General features: G+C 42.5%; 1 protein-coding gene across 13 annotated transcripts in view; it reads right to left on the bottom strand.

Moving 5' to 3' along the window:
• ptprea (protein tyrosine phosphatase receptor type Ea) overlaps positions 1–19449 on the bottom strand; it is a 273287-nt gene that overhangs the window by 32823 nt on the left and 221015 nt on the right. For 12 of the 13 annotated variants that reach the window (XM_072557608.1, XM_072557600.1, XM_072557603.1 and 9 more), the window contains 5 exons: positions 12625–12764; positions 6962–7052; positions 4705–4781; positions 4510–4546; positions 2899–2996 (listed from right to left, as the gene is read on the bottom strand). In XM_072557608.1, the coding sequence (XP_072413709.1) occupies positions 2899–2996; positions 4510–4546; positions 4705–4781; positions 6962–7052; positions 12625–12764 (443 nt within the window). The remainder of the gene's footprint in view (positions 1–2898; positions 2997–4509; positions 4547–4704; positions 4782–6961; positions 7053–12624; positions 12765–19449) is intronic. The other variant, XM_072557611.1, reaches the window with a different exon arrangement.

Genomic DNA, 19449 nt, shown 5'->3' with positions numbered 1-19449 from the left:
CAGTTAAGTTTTATTTATTTATCTTTTTATTTGAAATATAAATGTTTAAATCTTAATTTTATACTTCTAGCATGCTGCTAGCCTTTGCAAATGCTGCTCTTTGCCTCCATATTGTTGCTGACTTTAAAAATAAATCATCTCTTGCTCTTCAGCTTTTCGTCGATCTCTGTTGTTGGCTTCACGCTTCCCTCCCAAATCTTATAGTATCTACATTCTCGAAATATGTATATACTTCATAAAACTTTTGGCAGTTCCCTCAACTTCAGCTTCTCTCCTCATTTATTTCTTTCCATTATTCAGTCTCTTCCTGCTCCTGAATCCGAACGCACAATTCCCAATCATCGCCCTATCAGCACATTTCACAACCACATTCCCTGGAAAAAAACAAATAAATCTCAGGGCTTCATCCTATTCCCCCAGCCACTGTTACTCCCCAGCCCCAGCTTCAATTCTACAGCATGCACTTGCTCTCTATTTATGCCCAAGTTTCTTGTTTAAACCCTGGCCTCACTCCAAATTCCAGTTTTCATTCTATACATCTGTTTCTACCCTAAAATCAGCTTGCTTCCTTTTCCAAGCCCTATCTGCTTTGTACCATACCCATTTCGCCACAACCCCTTGAGCCAGTGGGTGGAATTTAAACTTTGGAACTCGTTTAACTCAAGGGTGTTGAGATACAACACTTTCCTGACTGTCCCTTAAAGCTCAGGGCTGGATGCCAATTGAGGCACTTAAGAAGCCACAGAATGGGGCAAGAAACATGCCATCTCGGATGCATCAATCAGGATTTCCCAGGGACCTACTCAGGATTGGGCCTGGTCCCTTGATGACAGACATTCTCTGTCCAATTGATAGACTGACATTAGGAAGTGGAAAACTCCTCTGTCCTTGCCTCTGAGGTGATGATTGCTTCCCTGCAATGACTATTCCAGTCAGTGATCCAATAATTCTTCCTTCAGGCCTGAGTGGAAATATTAGCAAGGGCCACCCCTCAAAGTGGTGCTCTCAGTCAGGATTTGTGTCCCACTGGAGTGGGAGATCTAATGCTTTCTCATGCTGCCTAATTACCTGGTATTTGTGTCAAGTCTCTCCAACAGACATAACCTGCGATTCCCAAAAGTTCTCCATGAGGGGCAAGACCTTCATGAGAACACCCACCTCATCATCTACTACAGGCTCTGCTCACCTCTAACCCCACAAGTCTTAGTCCAAAAGAACTGCAACATTCACATTCTATTCTACAGCTTATTAAACATCACAGAAGTTATTTTGTTTTATACTAAGATATGCAGTACCAGTCCAGCTATTGTTAGAAATAGATTCTGTTTCAAGAGTAGTTTGGATGAGCAGCAGTAACTTATACTGTCCAACTTGCACGGCTCAAGCTGCGGAAATTGGATGTTAAATTTACAGGTCCAAGAAAAATGACAAGCAGGTTGACAGAGTGATTCTGATCATGAGGTACATTTGCTGTCGTGCTGAATCTACATTTGCTCTCTGAATTTGCACCTTCATTGACAGCAGGTTGCGAAGTGCACAGCTGTTTGGTTACCCATGGTTTGTCTGTCACAGAAGTCGGACCAATATTTAGATTAGATTAGATTAGATTACTTACAGTGTGGAAACAGGCCCTTCGGCCCAACAAGTCCACACTGACCCACCGAAGCGCAACCCACCCATTCCCCAACATTTACCCCGTTACCTAACACTATGGGCAATTTAGCATGCCCAACTCACCTAACCTGCACATCTTTGGACTGTGGGAGGAAACCGGAGCACCCGGAGGAAACCCACGCAGACACAGTCAGTCGCCTGAGTCGGGAATTGAACCCAGGTCTCTGGCACTGTGAGGCAGCAGTGCTAACCACTGTGCCACCGTGCCGCCTGTGAATTTGTAATTGTCCAGTAGGTGCCCTTTGAAATGATGCTCCTGGATGGTGTCCCAGTGCCCTGCCACCTGTGGGTGCAGTGGAAATTCCAAAGCAATGGCAGGGACAGGAAGTTCAGAATCTAGTCATCATCAATGAACAGCCTGTTTGACTCATGCTAATGGGGTGGGGGAAAACAGAAGGTGAATTACAAATCACACGTCATCAAACCCAAACTGTCTAGTGCACAGCATCTGGATGCAATGTGACGAATATTAAAGTAATGTATTCCATGCGATAATGTCTTAACACTAAAAGTATAGAGTTGGCTGGCAACCCAATGTTCCATCTCCTCTCTTTTTCAAGCAGAAGCAGATCCTACAATGGCTGCCTTCTCCTTTGAGGTTTGTGCTCTGTAGACAGTTTGCATCTCCTGGCAGAGCTCAGCATCATAAGTGGGCACTGAGGTCATTGATGGACCTAGTAGATTGTCTATATTTGAAGAGTGTTCCACACGATCAATGTAGATGTGGCCCCATGTTAGGAGCTGTAAATTATTTGGGCATCAGATCATGAGCCCCAATTAAACATCAAGCCTCTGGTTCAGTATTGGAAGGCGCTTGTAGGCCCTAATTCCCTTACAAGAGAAACAGCTCTTTGACATTTTTACTCATTTCATAAATATAGCTTCAAAAGCACTTTTGTACGTGGTTTGTTTTAATTCCTAAGCAAAGATATCCACTATTTTATATTTATGATGCACTTGCTGTTAGACAGACAGAATACTGATGTCTCACAAAAAGAAAAGTTTCAGATAATGAGATTGACAGGAAATTTTGTAATTCTAGAGAAAATCAGTAAAATCTGAGTACTTTTAGTTAAAAAAAAACTTATCTGTGAAAACATTAAATGAATAATCTATACCTTAACCTATAGCATATATTTCAAACATGAAAAGATATTTATAGTAGACATCATCTTCTGTTATAGTTTTAACGATAATCTAATCTTTGGATATTCACATACTCACTTCCTTCTTCTCTTTTACATTTGTTAACATAACAATAGAAGCAGATTTCTGTTCCCATATCATTCGCCAGAAATCTGAGACAGTCTCTTCTTTGGGGCCTTGGGAATAGAGACACAACAGTTCAAGAAATAATTTTGAATAAAAGATACATGAACAAAACTTCAATGCTTGCATGGTATTATTTTTACATTATTTTCATTTTTAAAACACGATGAAAGCAAACTGTATTTCGGCTGGATAAATTTGCATAAAACATCTTGCATGGCTGGATTTATTTGACAAAAGAATTTGCACAGCTTTTGTAACTGTTTCTTTAAATTAGATTAGATTCCCTAAGTATGGAGACAGGCCCTTCGGCCCAACAAGTCCACACCGACCCTCCGAAGAGTAACCCACCCAGACCCATTCCCCATATTAACCCCCGACTAATGCACCTAACACTATGGGCAATTTAGCATGACCAATTCACCTGACCTTCACATCTTTGGATTGTGTGAGGAAGCCAGAGCACCCGGAGGAAACCCACACAGACACGGGGAGAATGTGAAAACTCCACAAAGACAGTTGCCGGAGGCCGGAATCAAACCTGGGTTCCTGGCACTGTGAGGCAGCAGTGCTAACCACTGAGCCACTGTTATATTTTAGGATCATTATTTGAATTCTTTTTCTTGAACTATGCCTATGCTACATTTACTAAGGTATTGAACTTTGCAGCGTGCAGTCCTGACCCTCGAGATTTATCACTCCCATTTCAGGTAAATAGTGCTCTCATCATGCCACATTTTGATCAAGAAAGCATGGGCTCTAACATGTGCTAAAAGATTGAGTATCTCACTAGAACAGGGCAAGAAAGCAAGATCTCTCTAGGATCAATGTGATCCAATTCTGACAAATTCTGGCAACAACTTTGAACGGTTAACCTGCAGTCATACTGTTGTGTACACTTGGAAATCCTAAAATGTTGTACTTTATTGCATTCACATGTTCTGAAATTTAGTGTCCGTGAGAATAGAGAAGCATCTGTGCACGCCTAACTGGCCAAACAGAAACTCAAATGTAGATAATTTTAATTACTTCGATTTGAGACTCTTAAATATGCTTAAATGTTCCTGCCACCTTACATATGTGGCTGACGACAGTTTTGTAACATCAGTGCTCAAAATAATAAGTTCTGAACCATGTTTAGGCTATACCAAGCCTGTCATGCTGCTTTTAATCATTTGAATTTATAAAAGTAGTATTTCTGTCTTTATTTGGATTCAAAATCTATATTTATATGGCTGTATTTTTTTCTTTTGTGGACACAAGTGAACAAGGGCCTTAGGGCAAATCCCCATGATTCTCCAACAATATGAGGAGCTATTAACCCACAATGATATCTTTACATCAAACCATACCCACCAGTGAAGTTGGCATGAGAAGTTAGAGATAATACTGATTCTGAATGAAAGAAAGAGGTTTCTTTACTAAATATTGCATGCATCGTGTTTATCTTGTCATATTATTAAAAATGATATTTGCAAATCATGTAATGTCTATTACTTTCAGATAACAGTTTCACTCAATGAACAATACTAAGAAGAAATGGCAGGTGATATAACAGTCACCTACCTTGAGCCGCTATGAACTTATTCTTCACTTTATACCCCTGCAGGGAAAATAAGTCTTGGTGATCAAGTTACTGTAGCTTGCCATCCATACACATCATGTTATTTTTCTTCATCTTTTGCACAGAACGTTTTTGCCAATATGTTAATTAAATGTAAGCACATTGCTAATAGTTTAAACAAAAGAATAAACACCTACATCAACATATGAAGCATTAATGTAATCTGAGCCAGGTATCCCATCGACAGTGGTCAAAGTCACTCTGTAATTGTCATCTGGAAGAAAGGTTACAAGTCAATGAAGTTTTATGTTATACTGACAAAAAGAATGAATTTGCTTCATTAACAAAAAAACACTTTAATATAAACCCATTCTCTGCAAAATGCAACATCATACAGGACATCAGACTTGCTATTTACAACAACCACATGTCCTACAGTACATATTTTTCTTTCCCACCATCTAATCAGCAGAAAACTAGCAGGAGGTAGATCCAGTGTAAAGATATTTTAAAATTCTTTCATGGGAAGTGGACATTGCTGGCAAGGCCAGCACGTGTTGTCCATCTTCAATTGTTCCTGAGAAGGTGGTTGAGAGCCACAGCATTCTAGGAAAGGACTTACAGGATTTTGATCCTATGACAGTAAAAGAATGGGGGGCATGGTTCCAAGTCAGGATATTGTGTTATGTGGAGGGAAACTCGCAGATGATACCTCCAGACTCTAGGTATACAGTGACACCAGAACATCTCAAGACAATATAGGGGGAAAGAAAATCAATTCATAGCTGTCCAAAGAAACACAGCAAAATAAACCATCAGATATTAAGCCATGCCTACAATAAACCTAGCTAAAATTATTCCATTTTATAAACAATATCCCTGTTACAAAATACTTTTAACTTTTAAATGATATCTTAATGTTCCTTACTGCAGTTTCACATTAAACACTTGTTAATTATTCGAGCAAAAGCATATCATAACCCACTATTTCTGCTTGTACTTTAAAATATTTAGGCCAAAAGACCAAAGACCACTAGATATAGGAGCAGATCTAGGCCACTTGGCCCACTGAGTCTGCTACACCATTCTATCGATATTTCTCAACTCCATTCTCTTGCCTCTCCACATAATCCTTGAACCCCTTATGAATCAAGAACCCATCTATCTCTGTCTTAAATACACTCAATGATTTGCCCTTCACAGTCTTCTGCAACAATGAATTCCACAGATTCACTACCTGAAGTAGTAGCTGAAAAAGTTCTCTCTTATCTCAGTTCTGAAGGGTCGTCCTTGCAATCTGAGGCGGTGTCCTCGGATCCTAATTTCTCCAACTATTGGAAACACCTTCCCAACGTCCCCTCTATTCAGGCCTCTCAGTATTCTGTAAGGTTCTATCAGATCCCTTTCATCCTGCTAAACTCCATTGAGACACCCAGGATCCTCAACTGCTCCTCATATGTCAAGTCCTTCATCACGAGAATCATTCTCGTTAACATCCTCTGGACACTGTTCCAATGCTAGCACATTCTTTCTTAGATATGAGGCCTAGATCTGCTCACAATATTCAAAATGTGGTCTGACCAGAGCCTTATACAGTCTCAGCAGTATAGCTCTGCTCTTTTGTTTTAATCCTCTTGAAATAAATGCTTATATTGTATTTGCTTTCCTAACTGCCAACTGAACCTGCATGTTAACCTCAAGAGAATCCTGAACTAGGGTTCCAAAGTCAGTCTGTGCTTCAGATTTCTGAAGCCTCCCCCATTTAGAAAATAGTCTGTGCCTCCATTCTTCCTATCAAAGTGCATAACCTCTCCTTTTCCCACACTGTATTTCATCTGCTACCTCTTTGCCCACTGTCCTAGTCTGTCCAAGTCCTTCTGCAGCCTCCAAGCTTCCTCAACACTACCTAATCCTCAACTAATCTTTGTGTCATCTGCAAACTTAGCAAGAATGCCCTCAGTTCCTTCGTTCAGATTGTTCATGTATGACATGAATAGTTGTGGTCCCAACACTGACTTGTGTGGAACCCCACTAACCACTGGCTGCCATCTTGAAAAAGACCCCTTTATTCCCACACCCTGCCTTCTGCCAGTCAGCCAATCCTCTATCCATGCCAGTACTCTGCCCCTAATTTAAAAACGTATAAATGTTTTTTTTAGATTAGATTACTTACAGTGTGGAAACAGGCCCTTCGGCCCAACAAGTCCACACCGACCCGCCGAAGCGCAACCCACCCAGGCCCATTTCCCTACATTTACCCCTTCACCTAACACTATGGGCAATTTAGCATGGACAATTCACCTAACCTGCACATTTCTGGATTGTGGGAGGAAGCCGGAGCCTAGTGCTGTCAAAAAGCACAACTATTCCTTGAAAATATAACTTGCAAATAAATAATACAGGCTGGAAAAGGGCATATAACTTTACCTGAGAACACTAAAGAGATTTCATTACCTGGCAGGATGTTGGGATAACGATTTTTGTCCTTGTTCTCCTCTCTATTTGCTGATTCGCAGCATCCTACTGACGTTCCAATTGGCAGAGACTACAGATAGAAAACCAGGCAACGATTATTTGAATAGTGGAGTACACCACTGAATGTTAATACAAAGGAATGGTAAAGCAAGAAACCACATCCACTTTTAATGTGGCAAAATATTCAAGTACTATTCTCTCTGTATGTTCAGTTCTGAACCAAAATTGATGAACTTAGCAGAAATATTTAACAGCAGCAAAAATAAACAAGCATTAAGGTGTGAGGGGTGTATTGTGCCATGTTTCATCGTGATGATCCCACCTGAAATCTTTTGGAATCAGCTCACTTTCAAGGAAAAGAGACAAGCATTTGTACAGAGCACTAGAATTTCAGGGACCCAAGATTAATTTAACCTTCCCAAAGTGGCTGACAAAGTAAATTTTATCTGTGATTGCTACTTGGGATGTTTTACAAATTTTTATCAACAAGCAATCTCCCTTTTCTTCGAGCAATTAATGGCATTTTTGTTGCCTGGAAAACTTAGAACCATAATTTTTCCACCTGCCTCAGGTCAAAAATCTAATTTGATGCAATCTCATGGTTGTCAGCCACTTTAACATTCCCCAGGATCCAAATTTGTGATTTTTGAATTCACCTGTATGAAGAAGTTAATTGTTTCAAATTTTTCATGAATCAAAGTAAATAAACAATGAACAGTCAAGCTAGAAACATCAGCTCCATGGGCTTTAGGTAATAAACATCAATGTACATATGTAAAGGGAATTGCTGCACTGTGGTTTTGTAGCTATGAATCATGGGCGAGATTTGAATTTGCTGAAAACTTATCCACAGAAACAGTGCTAAACACTGGTATTGTGCCCTCGGAAAAGAATACTTCTTTTTGGTGTCGGGGAAAAGAGGACATGTTGTTGAGGTTTGGCGATAAGGGATTCATGTAGCATGATACTTCCCTGATCTAGGCAATCAGGTGTTCTAAGTGGTAAATGTCCATTATGTATTTCAGTCACAATGTCTTCAGGCAAATTTTACCAGAAACTGCTTCAAAAGGAACCAGAAGATAAGTTATCTGCTCTCTTAATTTCCTTTCATTTAATGCATTCTGAATTACTTTCAGTGGGATCTCAAGAATGCTCAGGTCTCAGACACTAAACAGAAGAATAGGTCACTGAAACCCAATATATTGTGTTTCGCGCAATTTACATTTGTGCTGTGGTTTTCCAGGCTGCCACAAATGGGTTGACCTAGGCACGGATTTGCAATAGGTACACGGCCAGAGTAGGCATGAGATGAGAGAGGAGGATTGGTCCCAAACCTCCCATTTCGTTTGTTAAAGTCACATATTTTTGACTGATTTATTCAAAAGACTAGAGACATACTTCCCTGGAATCTTCTAGGAGACAGCGAGGTCTGCAGATGCTGGAGATCAGAGTTGAGAGTGTGTTGCTGGAAAAGCACAGCAGGTCAGGCAGCATCCGAGGAGCAGGAGAATCAACATTTTGGGCCGAAGCCCTTCATCAGGAATGAGGCTGGGAGTCTTGGGGGTGGAGAGATAAATGGGAGGGGGGTGGGGCTGGGGAGAAGGTAGCTGAGAATGCAATAGGTGGATGGAGGTGGGGGTTAAGGTGATAGGTCAGAGAGGAGGGTGGAGCGGATAGGTGGGAAGGAAGATTGACAGTGGGACAGGTCATGAGGGTGGTGCTGAGCTGGAAGGTTGGAACTGGGGTAAGGTGGGGGGAGGGGAAATGAGGAAACTGGCAAAGTCCACGTTGCTGTCCTGGGATTGAAGGGTTCCAAGGCAGAAGACAAGATGTTCTTCCTCCAGGCGTTGAGTGGTGAGGGAGTGGCGATGGAGGAGACCCAGGACCTGCATGTCCTCGGCATGGTGGGAAGGGGAGTTGAAATGTTCAGCCATGGGATGGTGGGGTTAAAGACCGATCTTTTCCCACCCAAGTGGTTGAAGATGCCCTCCAATGCATCTCATCTAATCCTGCAACTGCCCTCAAACTCCACCCCTCCAACTGCAACAAGGACAATAGACAATAGGTGCAGGAGTAGGCCATTCTGCCCTTTGAGCCTGCACCACCATTCAATATGATCATGGCTGATCATCCTCAATCAGTATCCTGTTCCTGCCTTATCTCCATTACCCTTGATTCCACTATCCTTGAGAGCTCTATCCAACTCTTTCTTAAATGAATCCAGAGACTGGGCCTCCACTGCCCTCTGGGGGAGAGCATTCCACACAGTCACCATTCTCTGGGTGAAGAAGTTTCTCCTCATCTCTGTCCTAAATGGTCTACCCCATATTTTTAAGCTGTGTCCTCTGGTTCGGCACTCACCCATCAGCGGAAACATGTTTCCTGCCTCCAGAGTGTCCAATCCTTTAATAATCTTATATGTCTCAATCAGATCCCCTCTCAGTCTTTTAAACTCAAGGGTATACAAGCCCAGTCGCTCCAACCTTTCAGCATAAGGTAGTCCCACCATTCCAGGAATTGACCTCATGAATCTATGCTGCACTCCCTCAATAGCCAGAATGTCTTTCCTCAAATTTGAAGACCAGAACTGCACACAGTACTCCAGGTGTGGTCTCACCAGGGCCCTGTACAGCTGCAGAAGAATCTCTTCGCTTCTATACTCAATCCCTCTGGTTATGAAGGCCAGCATGCCATTAGCCTTCTTCACTACCTGCTGTACCTGCATGCTTGCTTTCATTGACTGGTGTACAAGAACACCCAGATCTCTCTGTACTGCCCCTTTACCTAAATTGATTCCATTTAGGTAGTAATCTGTCTTCCTGTTCTTGCCACCAAAATGGATAACCATACATTTATCCACATTAAACTGCATCTGCCATGTATCTGACCACTCACCTAACCTGTCCAGGTCACCCTGTAATCTCCTAACATCCTCCTCACATTTCACCCTGCCACCCAGCTTAGTATCATCAGCAAATTTGCTAATGTTATTACTAATACCATCTTCTATATCATTAACATATATTGTAAAAAGCTGCGGTCCCAGTACTGATCCCTGCGGTACCCCACTGGTCACTGCCTGCCATTCCGAAATGGAGCCGTTTATCACTACTCTTTGTTTCCTATCAGCCAAACAACTTTCAATCCAAGTTAGAACTTTGCCCCCAATACCATGCACCTTAATTTTGCTCACTAACCTCCTATGTGGGACTTTATCAAAAGCTTTCTGAAAGTCCAGGTACACTACATCTACTGGATCTCCCTCGACCATCTTCAGAGTTACATCCTCAAAAAATTCCAGAAGACTAGTCAAGCATGATTTCTCCTTCACAAATCCATGCTGACTCTGACCTATCCTGTTACTACTATCCAGATGTGTCGTAATTTTATCCTTTATAATAGACTCCAGCATCTTTCCCACCACTGAGGTCAGACTAACTGGTCTATAATTTCCTGCTTTCTCTCTCCCACCTTTCTTAAAAAGTAATACAACATTAGCCACCCTCCAATCCGCAGGAACTGATCCCAAATCTATTGAACTCTGAAAAATAATCACCAACGCATCCACGATTTCTCGAGCCACCTCCTTCAGTACCCTGGGATGTAGACCATCAGGCCCCGGGGACTTATTAACCTTCAGACCTAACAGTCTCTCCAACACCAATTCCTGGCTAGTATAAATTCTCTTCAGTTCAGGTCCTTCAGCCACTGTTACCTCAGGGAGATTGCTTGTGTCTTCCCCTGTGAACACAGATCTGAAGTACCAATTCAATTCTTCTGCCATTTCTTTGTTCCCTGTAATATATTCCCCTGTTTCTGTCTTCAAGGGCCCAATTTTAGTCTTAACCATTTTTTTGCCTTTCACATACCTGAAAAAGCTTTTACTATCCTCCGGTCCTCACCTTCCACCACACCAACCTCCGCATAAATCGCATCATCCGCCGACATTTCTGTCACTTACAAATGATCCCATCACCAGGGATATATTTCCCTCCTCACCCCTAGCCACTTCCCACAAAGACCATTCGCTCCACGGCCACCTGGTCAGGTTCATGTCCTCCCCCCCCCCCGCCTCAACAAGCCACCTTTCCCTCCTGGCACCTTCCCCTGCCACCACAGGAATTGCAAAACCTGCACCCACACCTCCTTCCTTACCTCAGTCTAAGGCCCCAAAGGAGCCTTCCAAATCCAAAGTTTCACCTGCACTTCCACCCATGTCATTTATTGTATTCAAAGCTCCCGATGCGGTCTCCTCTACATTAGGGAGGCTGGACGACTACTTTCAGAACACTTTAGAGAACATCTCTGGAACACCCCACCAACCAACCAACTAACCAACCCACCCCACTGCCCCGTGGCCGAACATTTCAACTCCCTCTCCCACTCTGCCATGCAGGACATGCAGGTCCTGGGCCTCCTCCATCACCAATCCCTCAGCACCCAACTGGAGGAAGAACGCCTTACATCAACCTCAGGACATCAATGTGGACTTCACCAGTTTCCTCATTTCTCCTCCCCCCACCTTATCCCAGTTCCAAACTGTCAGCTCAGCACCACCCTCATGACCTGTCCATTTTCCTTCCGACCTATCCGCTCCACCCTCCTCTCCGACCTATCACCTTTATCCCCACCTCCATCCACCTACTGCAGTCTCAGCTACCTTCTCCACAGCCCCACCCCCCTCCCATTTATCTCTCCATCCCCAAGGCTCCCAGCCTCATTCCTGATGAAGGGCTCTGGCCCGAATTGTTGATTTTCTTGCTCCTCAGATGCTGCCTGACCTGCCGTGCTTTTCCAGCAACATACTGTCTTTTCTGGAATCTTGCCAGGTCAGTGGGCATAAATCTAACCAGCAGCAAGGTAAAGGGTGCCTTAGCTTCTTCTTGAGAGAATTAGTTGCCCATCAGGCCTCGGCTATTTCTGTTGTCTGGGTGGCTTTGAGGTCTGCATTCCCACCCTTGTTCCAGTATCCTCTGTCTATTCAATGCCCAGATAAAGGAACCTCATACAATGTTTAGGCTCTTGTCTCTCATGCTAGTATATGGGTCAGAAATTTTGGGGAGACAAACTGTTAATTTTGTAAGAAAAAACATTAAATAGAGTGTGTTGTTTTGACTATAGTCTTCATAACTTCTTCAAGCTACATTGGTTTCCTGATTTTGTATACAGTTGTCTATTTAGAGATGCGTGAATGGTCAGCGTTCATTCAATGAAATTCATTCCTTGCCTGCGGAGAATTCTGTTAACATCAGTTAGTGTCAACATGAGGATAAGAAACTTGGAACACATGAAACAGACTGCCAACTCACATTATTCAGTTCATGATGGGACTTTAGTGCATCAGTTCAATATACTGTTACCATGAAAATTGTTCTTGTAAACGTTATGTTGCAGAACTATATTTCACTACATTTAAAAGTAATTAAACTGTTCAGTCCATCTATACACAATAAAAATATTATTCTGGGTGGTAGATCAACTTTAAGAAACTTATCAAGCTTCCTGCCAACTAAGGAAATAACTTTTGCAAAGATAAAGGTTTCCTTTATGCTTAACTGCATTCCAGAACAGCATTAAGGCTCTCAAAGTTTGCAGTTCCTTCATTTTTCCATAGAATCACATGAAACATGCTCCAAACTCACATTGAATTCCTCCCGAAATAGTTTGCCATCATCAGCTGAGCGTTTCTGGACTTCATGTTCCAGAGCTTCTAATGGAATGGGAGGATACCTTTTTGAAACTGTGGGAGATCTGTTGAGTAACATCACTGTCTGTTGCTCTGCTTGATCAGAAATTGTTTAAGAGTTAATTTAAAACCAACAAACAACAGTGAAAGATATTGGTGCATTACTATATAATATTATACGTGCAGTTAATCATAAACAGGAGTTGAATAAATGATGAAGACAAGAATGTATAACGCAAAGGCATTTTTAAAAAAGTTGCCTTTGTGCTCCTCCAAGAGTATATCATATAAACTTAAATGCACACTGCATTTGCTTTTTGCATCATTTAGTATAACAGTTCAAAATGAACTGCTGATGAGCAATGTTTTCCAGAAAAATATCTATATCTATCACCTAATTTTTGAACTCCAGGTAAAATACAGTAACCGTTAGGTGTGACAATGAGTCATATAGATTAGATGGTTTCAGATTAGTGTTCTGTTTGTACCAAGTTTCCACTTGGGTGCCTTGTACCTATTATTTGTCGGAAACAAAAGGAAAATCTTGCTCCAGATCGTACCAATGGTATTGCTATTGGAAAGGATCCTTGCATTGGTTTTGGGTGCCCACACTCAGTAGTTAAAGCCCTCCACAATCAATTTGCCAGCAAAGCTCACCATCTCAATGTTGTGCGTGGAGGGTCCTTCCAGCCTGATGAGGTATAATGTGGATATAGATAGCCCCTTTCTGGTCTAACTATAAGAGTTATGTTGAATAAATATTATAAAGTTTATTTGCATCACTGCAATGATTTACAGAGGTGCTGACTGTGATCTACTTTACAACAAAGACTGTTAAGAGCATGCTCATCTTAGCTTGGTTCCTTCATCAGCTCTTAGTTTACTCTGACTAAGTTGTACGACATCATCATAGTAAATAATGCTTACTGTACTCAATCAAGTTTTAACCCCTTCAGACCCTATTAAAACATCTCTGCTCCACACTCCCAATTCTTTTTCCCTCATAATTATCATATTGCCAAAGATTTGACGAGCGGTGTCCCGCAGGGTTCGGTGCTGGGGCCACAGCTGTTCGCATTATATATTAATGATTTGGATGAGGGAACCGGGGGCATTCTAGTGAAGTTTGCCGATGATACGAAGTTAGGTGGACAGGCAGGTAGTACTGAGGAAGTGGGGAGGCTACAGGTTGGGAGAGTGGTCCAGGAAATGGCTGATGGAATTTAATGTGAGCAAGTGCGAGGTCTTGCACTTTGGCAAAAAGAATAAAAGCATGGACTACTTTCTAAATGGTGAGAAAATTAATAAAGCCAAAGCACAAAGGGATCTGGGAGTGCTAGTCGAGGATTCTCTAAAGGTAAACATGCAGGTTGAGTCCGTGATTAAGAAAGCGAATGCAATGTTGTCTCTTATCTCAAGAGGGTTGGAATATAAAAGCAGAGATGAACTACCAAGACTTTATAAAGCTCTGGTTAGGCCCCATTTGGAGTACTGTGTCCAGTTTTGGTCCCTACACCTCAGGAAGGACATACTGGCACTGGAATGTGTCCAGCGGAGATTCACACGGATGATCCCTGGAATGACAGGTCTAGCATATGAGGAACGGCTGAGGATACTGGGATTGTATTCGTTGGAGTTTAGAAGATTAAGGGGAGACTTAATAGAGACGTACAAAATAATACATGGCTTGGAAAAGGTGGATGCTAGGAAATTGTTTCCGTTAGACGAGGAGACTAGGACCCGTGGACACAGCCTTAGAATTAGAGGGGGTCATTTCAGAACAGAAATGCGGAGACATTTCTTCAGCCAGAGAGTGGTGGGCCTGTGGAATTCATTGCCACGGAGTGCAGTGGAAGCCGGGACGCTAAATGTCTTCAAGGCCGAGATTGATAGATTCTTGTTGTCTAGAGGAATTAAGGGCTACGGGGAGAACGCTGGTAAGTGGAGCTGAAATGCGCATCAGCCATGATTGAATGGCGGAGTGGACTCGATGGGCCGAATGGCCTTACTTCCACTCCTATGTCTTATGGTCTTATGGTCTTATTTGTTTAGGTGTTTGTATTTACCACTAATCTTTGAATTTGCAAATAAAGATCTGGAGGTTTTACTTTTCTCCCCAAATGTGTTCATTTTGGATTTAGAATCACAGGGAAACAGACCCTTTGGTCCAACCATAATCCCAAACTAAACTAGTCCCACCTGCCTGCTCTTGGCCCATATCCCTCCAAACATGTACTTATCCAAGTGTCTTTGAAACATTGTATTTGTATTTGCATCCAGTACTTCTTCTGGAAGTTCATTCCATACACAAACCACTCAGTGTAAAAAAGGTTGTGCCTCATGCTCTTTTTAAAAAACTTTCTCCTCTCACTTTAAAGTATGCCCCCCAGTTTTGAAATCTTCCACCCTATGGAAAAGACACCTGCCATTCACTTTATCTTTATCCCCTTGAGATTTTACAACCTTGAAAAGCTTAGCAGAATGGCTGTTGATTGGGTAGAAGATGTTCGGCTTGGATTGCTTTCCTGATTGTCTGAGGTCCGTAGCTGTCTCTTGAACTGGAGGGTCTTAAACTTTTTGTACATCTTTTATGGAGGATTTCAGGGAAGTACAGCTGTCAGTGCGCCCCCTGACAACAGAACTATCTGTAACTGAATTGAGTCACCTTGCAACACATCACAGTGAACAGCTATCTACTCCAAATTCAAATCTGCCATTAGGGGCGATTAAGTCGGGACAAGGTTAAGCAAAATGTCTGACGTTTCGACTTTCAGAGAAAAAACCCCAACAGCAAGTATAGCAAGCAAGTAATTCTTTCCTTTGCAGCATTTTAGATCTTGGCCCAATGTTTATCTCTTCTATGTATGTACAACATCTTCAATTTCTTTCAGTGAAATTTTTTTCTTATTTCGTATTTGGTATTGTGTTGAAGTAAGCAAAATCAAAATTTTATGTTCATGAATATTTAGGGCTTTCATCTTCCCTGTCAACATTTGAATTACTGGTGAGACCAGCTTGTTCATTTCCTCAATTCTGTTATTTGGAGATTCATTCTTGTTAGATGTGATAACCCTTCTTGCTGTTGGGGTTTTATCCCTGAAAGTTGAAATGTCAGACATTTTGCTTAACCTTGTTCCTTCTTAATCACCCCTAACGGCAGATTTGAATTTGGAGTAGATAGCTGTTCACTGTGATGTGTTGCAAGGTGACTCAATTCAGTTACAGATGATTCTGTTATCGGTCTTGAAACTATATAACCTTCTTAAGACATGTAGACAGTTTGGTGGCTACCTCTTTGCTTGTACTTCTTCTCAAACTTTATTGCACTTGGAATCTGAACCTTATTCAGTTTTAACAGCAGTAGAAAACACTCCAGCCAAACCACTATAGTTACTGCTTTCCATCTTATATATAGTATGAAACAAATCTTTTATTCCAACATAACTGTAGTGATTGTAATGAGGTCAGCAAGGGGGACATCATAGAATATAAGTTCTCTGATAGTGGCTGTTCCCCTGGTCCAATCAGGGACCCTGGCTGACAGGTAAGAACAGGAGTGTCAGACATCCTGTTCACTCTGAGAGCCAGACCAGTGTTAAGTACTATGTGCAGGTAAATAAAGGGTGACTTGGTGATGGGATACCAGCCTCTGTGGAGTTACGTCAGTAACTAAAACCAAGAGATCTTGCTTTAAGCTTATGGAGTCCAACAAAATTCTCTATCAGTTTACCTTGCATTTTGTTGATTAACCTCTTCCACCTTTTGAACAGGTTTAAGGTCAATACACACCGTTCCATTCAGGACAGAGACTTTTTGGTTGTGAAGAACAAAGATTTTCCCATATTTGGCAATGCCTATGTTGAAGAATACCTTTAACATACAAGTGTAATGCCCCAGATCATGTAGTTGAGGTTCTGTAAGTTGTAAGCAGTGTTATGTCGGCTAAACCTCCCTATGTGATAATATTATGATATTTCTTTGAGCTCAGAGTTCTACATGAATGCATGCAGTTTTTGAGCGAAGTACAATGTAACATTGCAAGTACAAATTCACCCCACAAAATATATGTGTGCGTGTGAGTCTGTGTGTGTGTGCGCGCGTGTGTGGGTCTGTGCGTGTGTGGGTCTGTGTGTGTGCATGTGAGTCTGTGTGTGTCTGTCTGGGTTGGGGGTTGTGAGTGTGAGAAAGTGTGTGTGTGTGTAGTGAATGCAGAGTGTCTTAAGTCTGTGAGGGGGTGCATGTGAGAGTGTGGGAGTGTGTGTGTCTGTAAGGGTGTGTGTGGGTGTCTGTGTGCGCGTCTGTGTGTATGTGTGTCCGTGTGTATAGGAGTGCCTGTGTGTGTGTGTAGGAGTATCTGTGTGTGTGTATAGTGCAATGGTGGTCACCTGTAATGTGACATGAACCCAAGATCCTGGTTGAGACCCTCTCTATGGGTACGGAACTTAGCTATCAGCCTCTGCTCGGCCACTTTTCTCTGCTGCCTGTCCCAAAGTCCATCTTGGAGGATGGTCACCCGAAGGTCTGAGGTCAAATGTCCTGGACCACTGAAGTGTTCCCCAACTGGGAGGGAAACTTCCTGTTTGTTGATGGTTGTGCAGTGCCCATTCATTCGATGCCGTAGCCTTTGCTCGGTTTCCCCAATGTACCATACCTCTGGGCATCCTTGTCTGCAACGTATAAGACAGACAATGTTGGCTGAGTCACATGAGTACCTGCCATGTACAAGGTGGGAGGTGTCCCCATGCGTAATGGTGGTATCCATGTTCACACTCTGACACGTCTTGCAGCGCCTGCCGTAACAGGGTTGTATGGTGCTGTCCTGAGAGCCGAGCAGCTTGCTACGAACAACGATCTGTTTGAGGTTTGGCGGTTGTTTAAAGGCAAGTAGTGGAGGTGTGGGGAAGGTCTTGGTGAGGTTGTCATCCTCATCGATAATGTGTTGCAGGTCACGAAGAACATGGCGTAACTTTTCAGCTCCTGGGAAATACTGAACAACGAAGGGTAGCCTGTCGGTTGCAGCACCTGTCGGTCTCCTGAGGAGGTCATCACGGTTCCTTGCTGTGGCATGTTGGAACTGGCGGTCGATGAGTTGGACATCGTACCCTGTTCTTGTGAGCGCATCCCTGAGTACTTCCAGGTGTCTGTCACATTCCTCCTCATCTGAGCAGATCCGATGTATGAATAGGGCCTGTCCTTAGGGATGACTGTTTTAATATGTTTTGGGTGGAAGCTGGAGAAGTGTAGCATTGTGAGGTTGTCTGTGGGTTTGCAGTAGAGAGTGGCACTGAGGTGTCCATCCTTGATGGAGATGCATGTGTCCAAGAATGAGACAAATAGTCGAGAGTAGTCCATGGCGAGTTTGATGGTGGGATGAAACTTGTTGATATCACTGTGTAGTTTTATCAGTGACTCCTCGCCATGGATCCAGAGGAAGAAAATGTCGTCAATGTACCTGGTATATAATGTTATTTGGAGAGCCTGCATAGAGAATAAGTCTTGTTCAAACCTGTGTTTAAAAATGTTGGCATATTGGGGTGCAAATATGGTCCCCATGGCTGTTCAATGTGTCTAGATGAAGAATTGGTTGTCAAAGATGAAGACGTTGTGATCAAGGATAAAGCTGATGAGTTGTAGGATGGTGTTTGGAGACTGGCAGTTGTTGGTGTTGAGTACTAAGGCTGTTGCTGCAATGCCATCCTTGCGGGGGATGCTGGTGTAGAGTGCGGAAATGTCCATTGTGACGAGGAGTGTTCTCAGTTCGACTGGTCCGTGGGTGCTGAGTTTCTGTAAGAAATCCGTAGTGTCGCGACAGAAGCTGGAGATTCCCTGTACAATAGTTTCAAGATGCCTTCAGTGGTCCAGGACATTTGACCTCGGACCTTCAGGTGACCATCCTCCAAGGTGGACTTCGGACCAGACAGCAGAGAAAAGTGGGCGAGCAGCGGTTGATAGCTAAGTTCCACAGGGCGGGTCTCAACCGGGACCTTGGGTTCATGTCACATTACAGGTGATCACTACTGCACTGCACTACACACACACACACACACGGAGACATAGACACAGATGCGCACATAGATATCCATACACACACTCCCATACTGACACATATACCCCCTCACAGACTTAATACACTCTGCACTCACTACACACACACACTTTCTTACACTCACAACCCCCAACCCAGACAGACACACATACACAGACAGACAAAGACCCACATGCATACATATATTTTGTGGGGTGAATTTGTACTTGCAGGGTTACATTGTACTTTGCTCAAAAATTGCATGCATTCATGTAGAATTCTAAGCTCAAAAACTGCATGAATTTACGTAGAACTCCGTTATCCCACTTTTTAGATTAGAATCATGGCATAGACAGAAAACACAGGGGGCTAACACTTTCAACGTATTGTCTACTAATCACCCATTGTTAACAGCTAACCCGAGAATGCAAATTTTTAAAAAATGTTTTGTGATTTATACATGAAAGAAGTGAAACTATCACGGTATTCTAACAGATGAAAGGCTTAGCAGACAATCAATTTTTCAATGTATAATTTCAGTTACATCACACTCTAAATGTTTGCTATAAATTCTGTGTGTTAGGATTGAGCCCTCCACTACCACCTGATGAAGGAGCGACGCTCCAAAAGCTAGTGTGCTTCCAATTAAACCTGTTGAACTATAACCTGGTGTTGTGTGATTTTTAACTTTGTACACCCCAGTCCAATACCGGCATCTCCAAATCTAGAAAATCATTGACAGCATGCCAAGATGTT

The sequence above is a fragment of the Chiloscyllium punctatum genome, chromosome 38 (genome assembly GCF_047496795.1).
Source record: "Chiloscyllium punctatum isolate Juve2018m chromosome 38, sChiPun1.3, whole genome shotgun sequence".
NCBI lineage: Eukaryota > Metazoa > Chordata > Chondrichthyes > Orectolobiformes > Hemiscylliidae > Chiloscyllium > Chiloscyllium punctatum.
The sequence above is the reverse complement of the archived record's forward strand: the minus strand, read 5'-3'. Positions and strand labels throughout refer to the sequence as shown.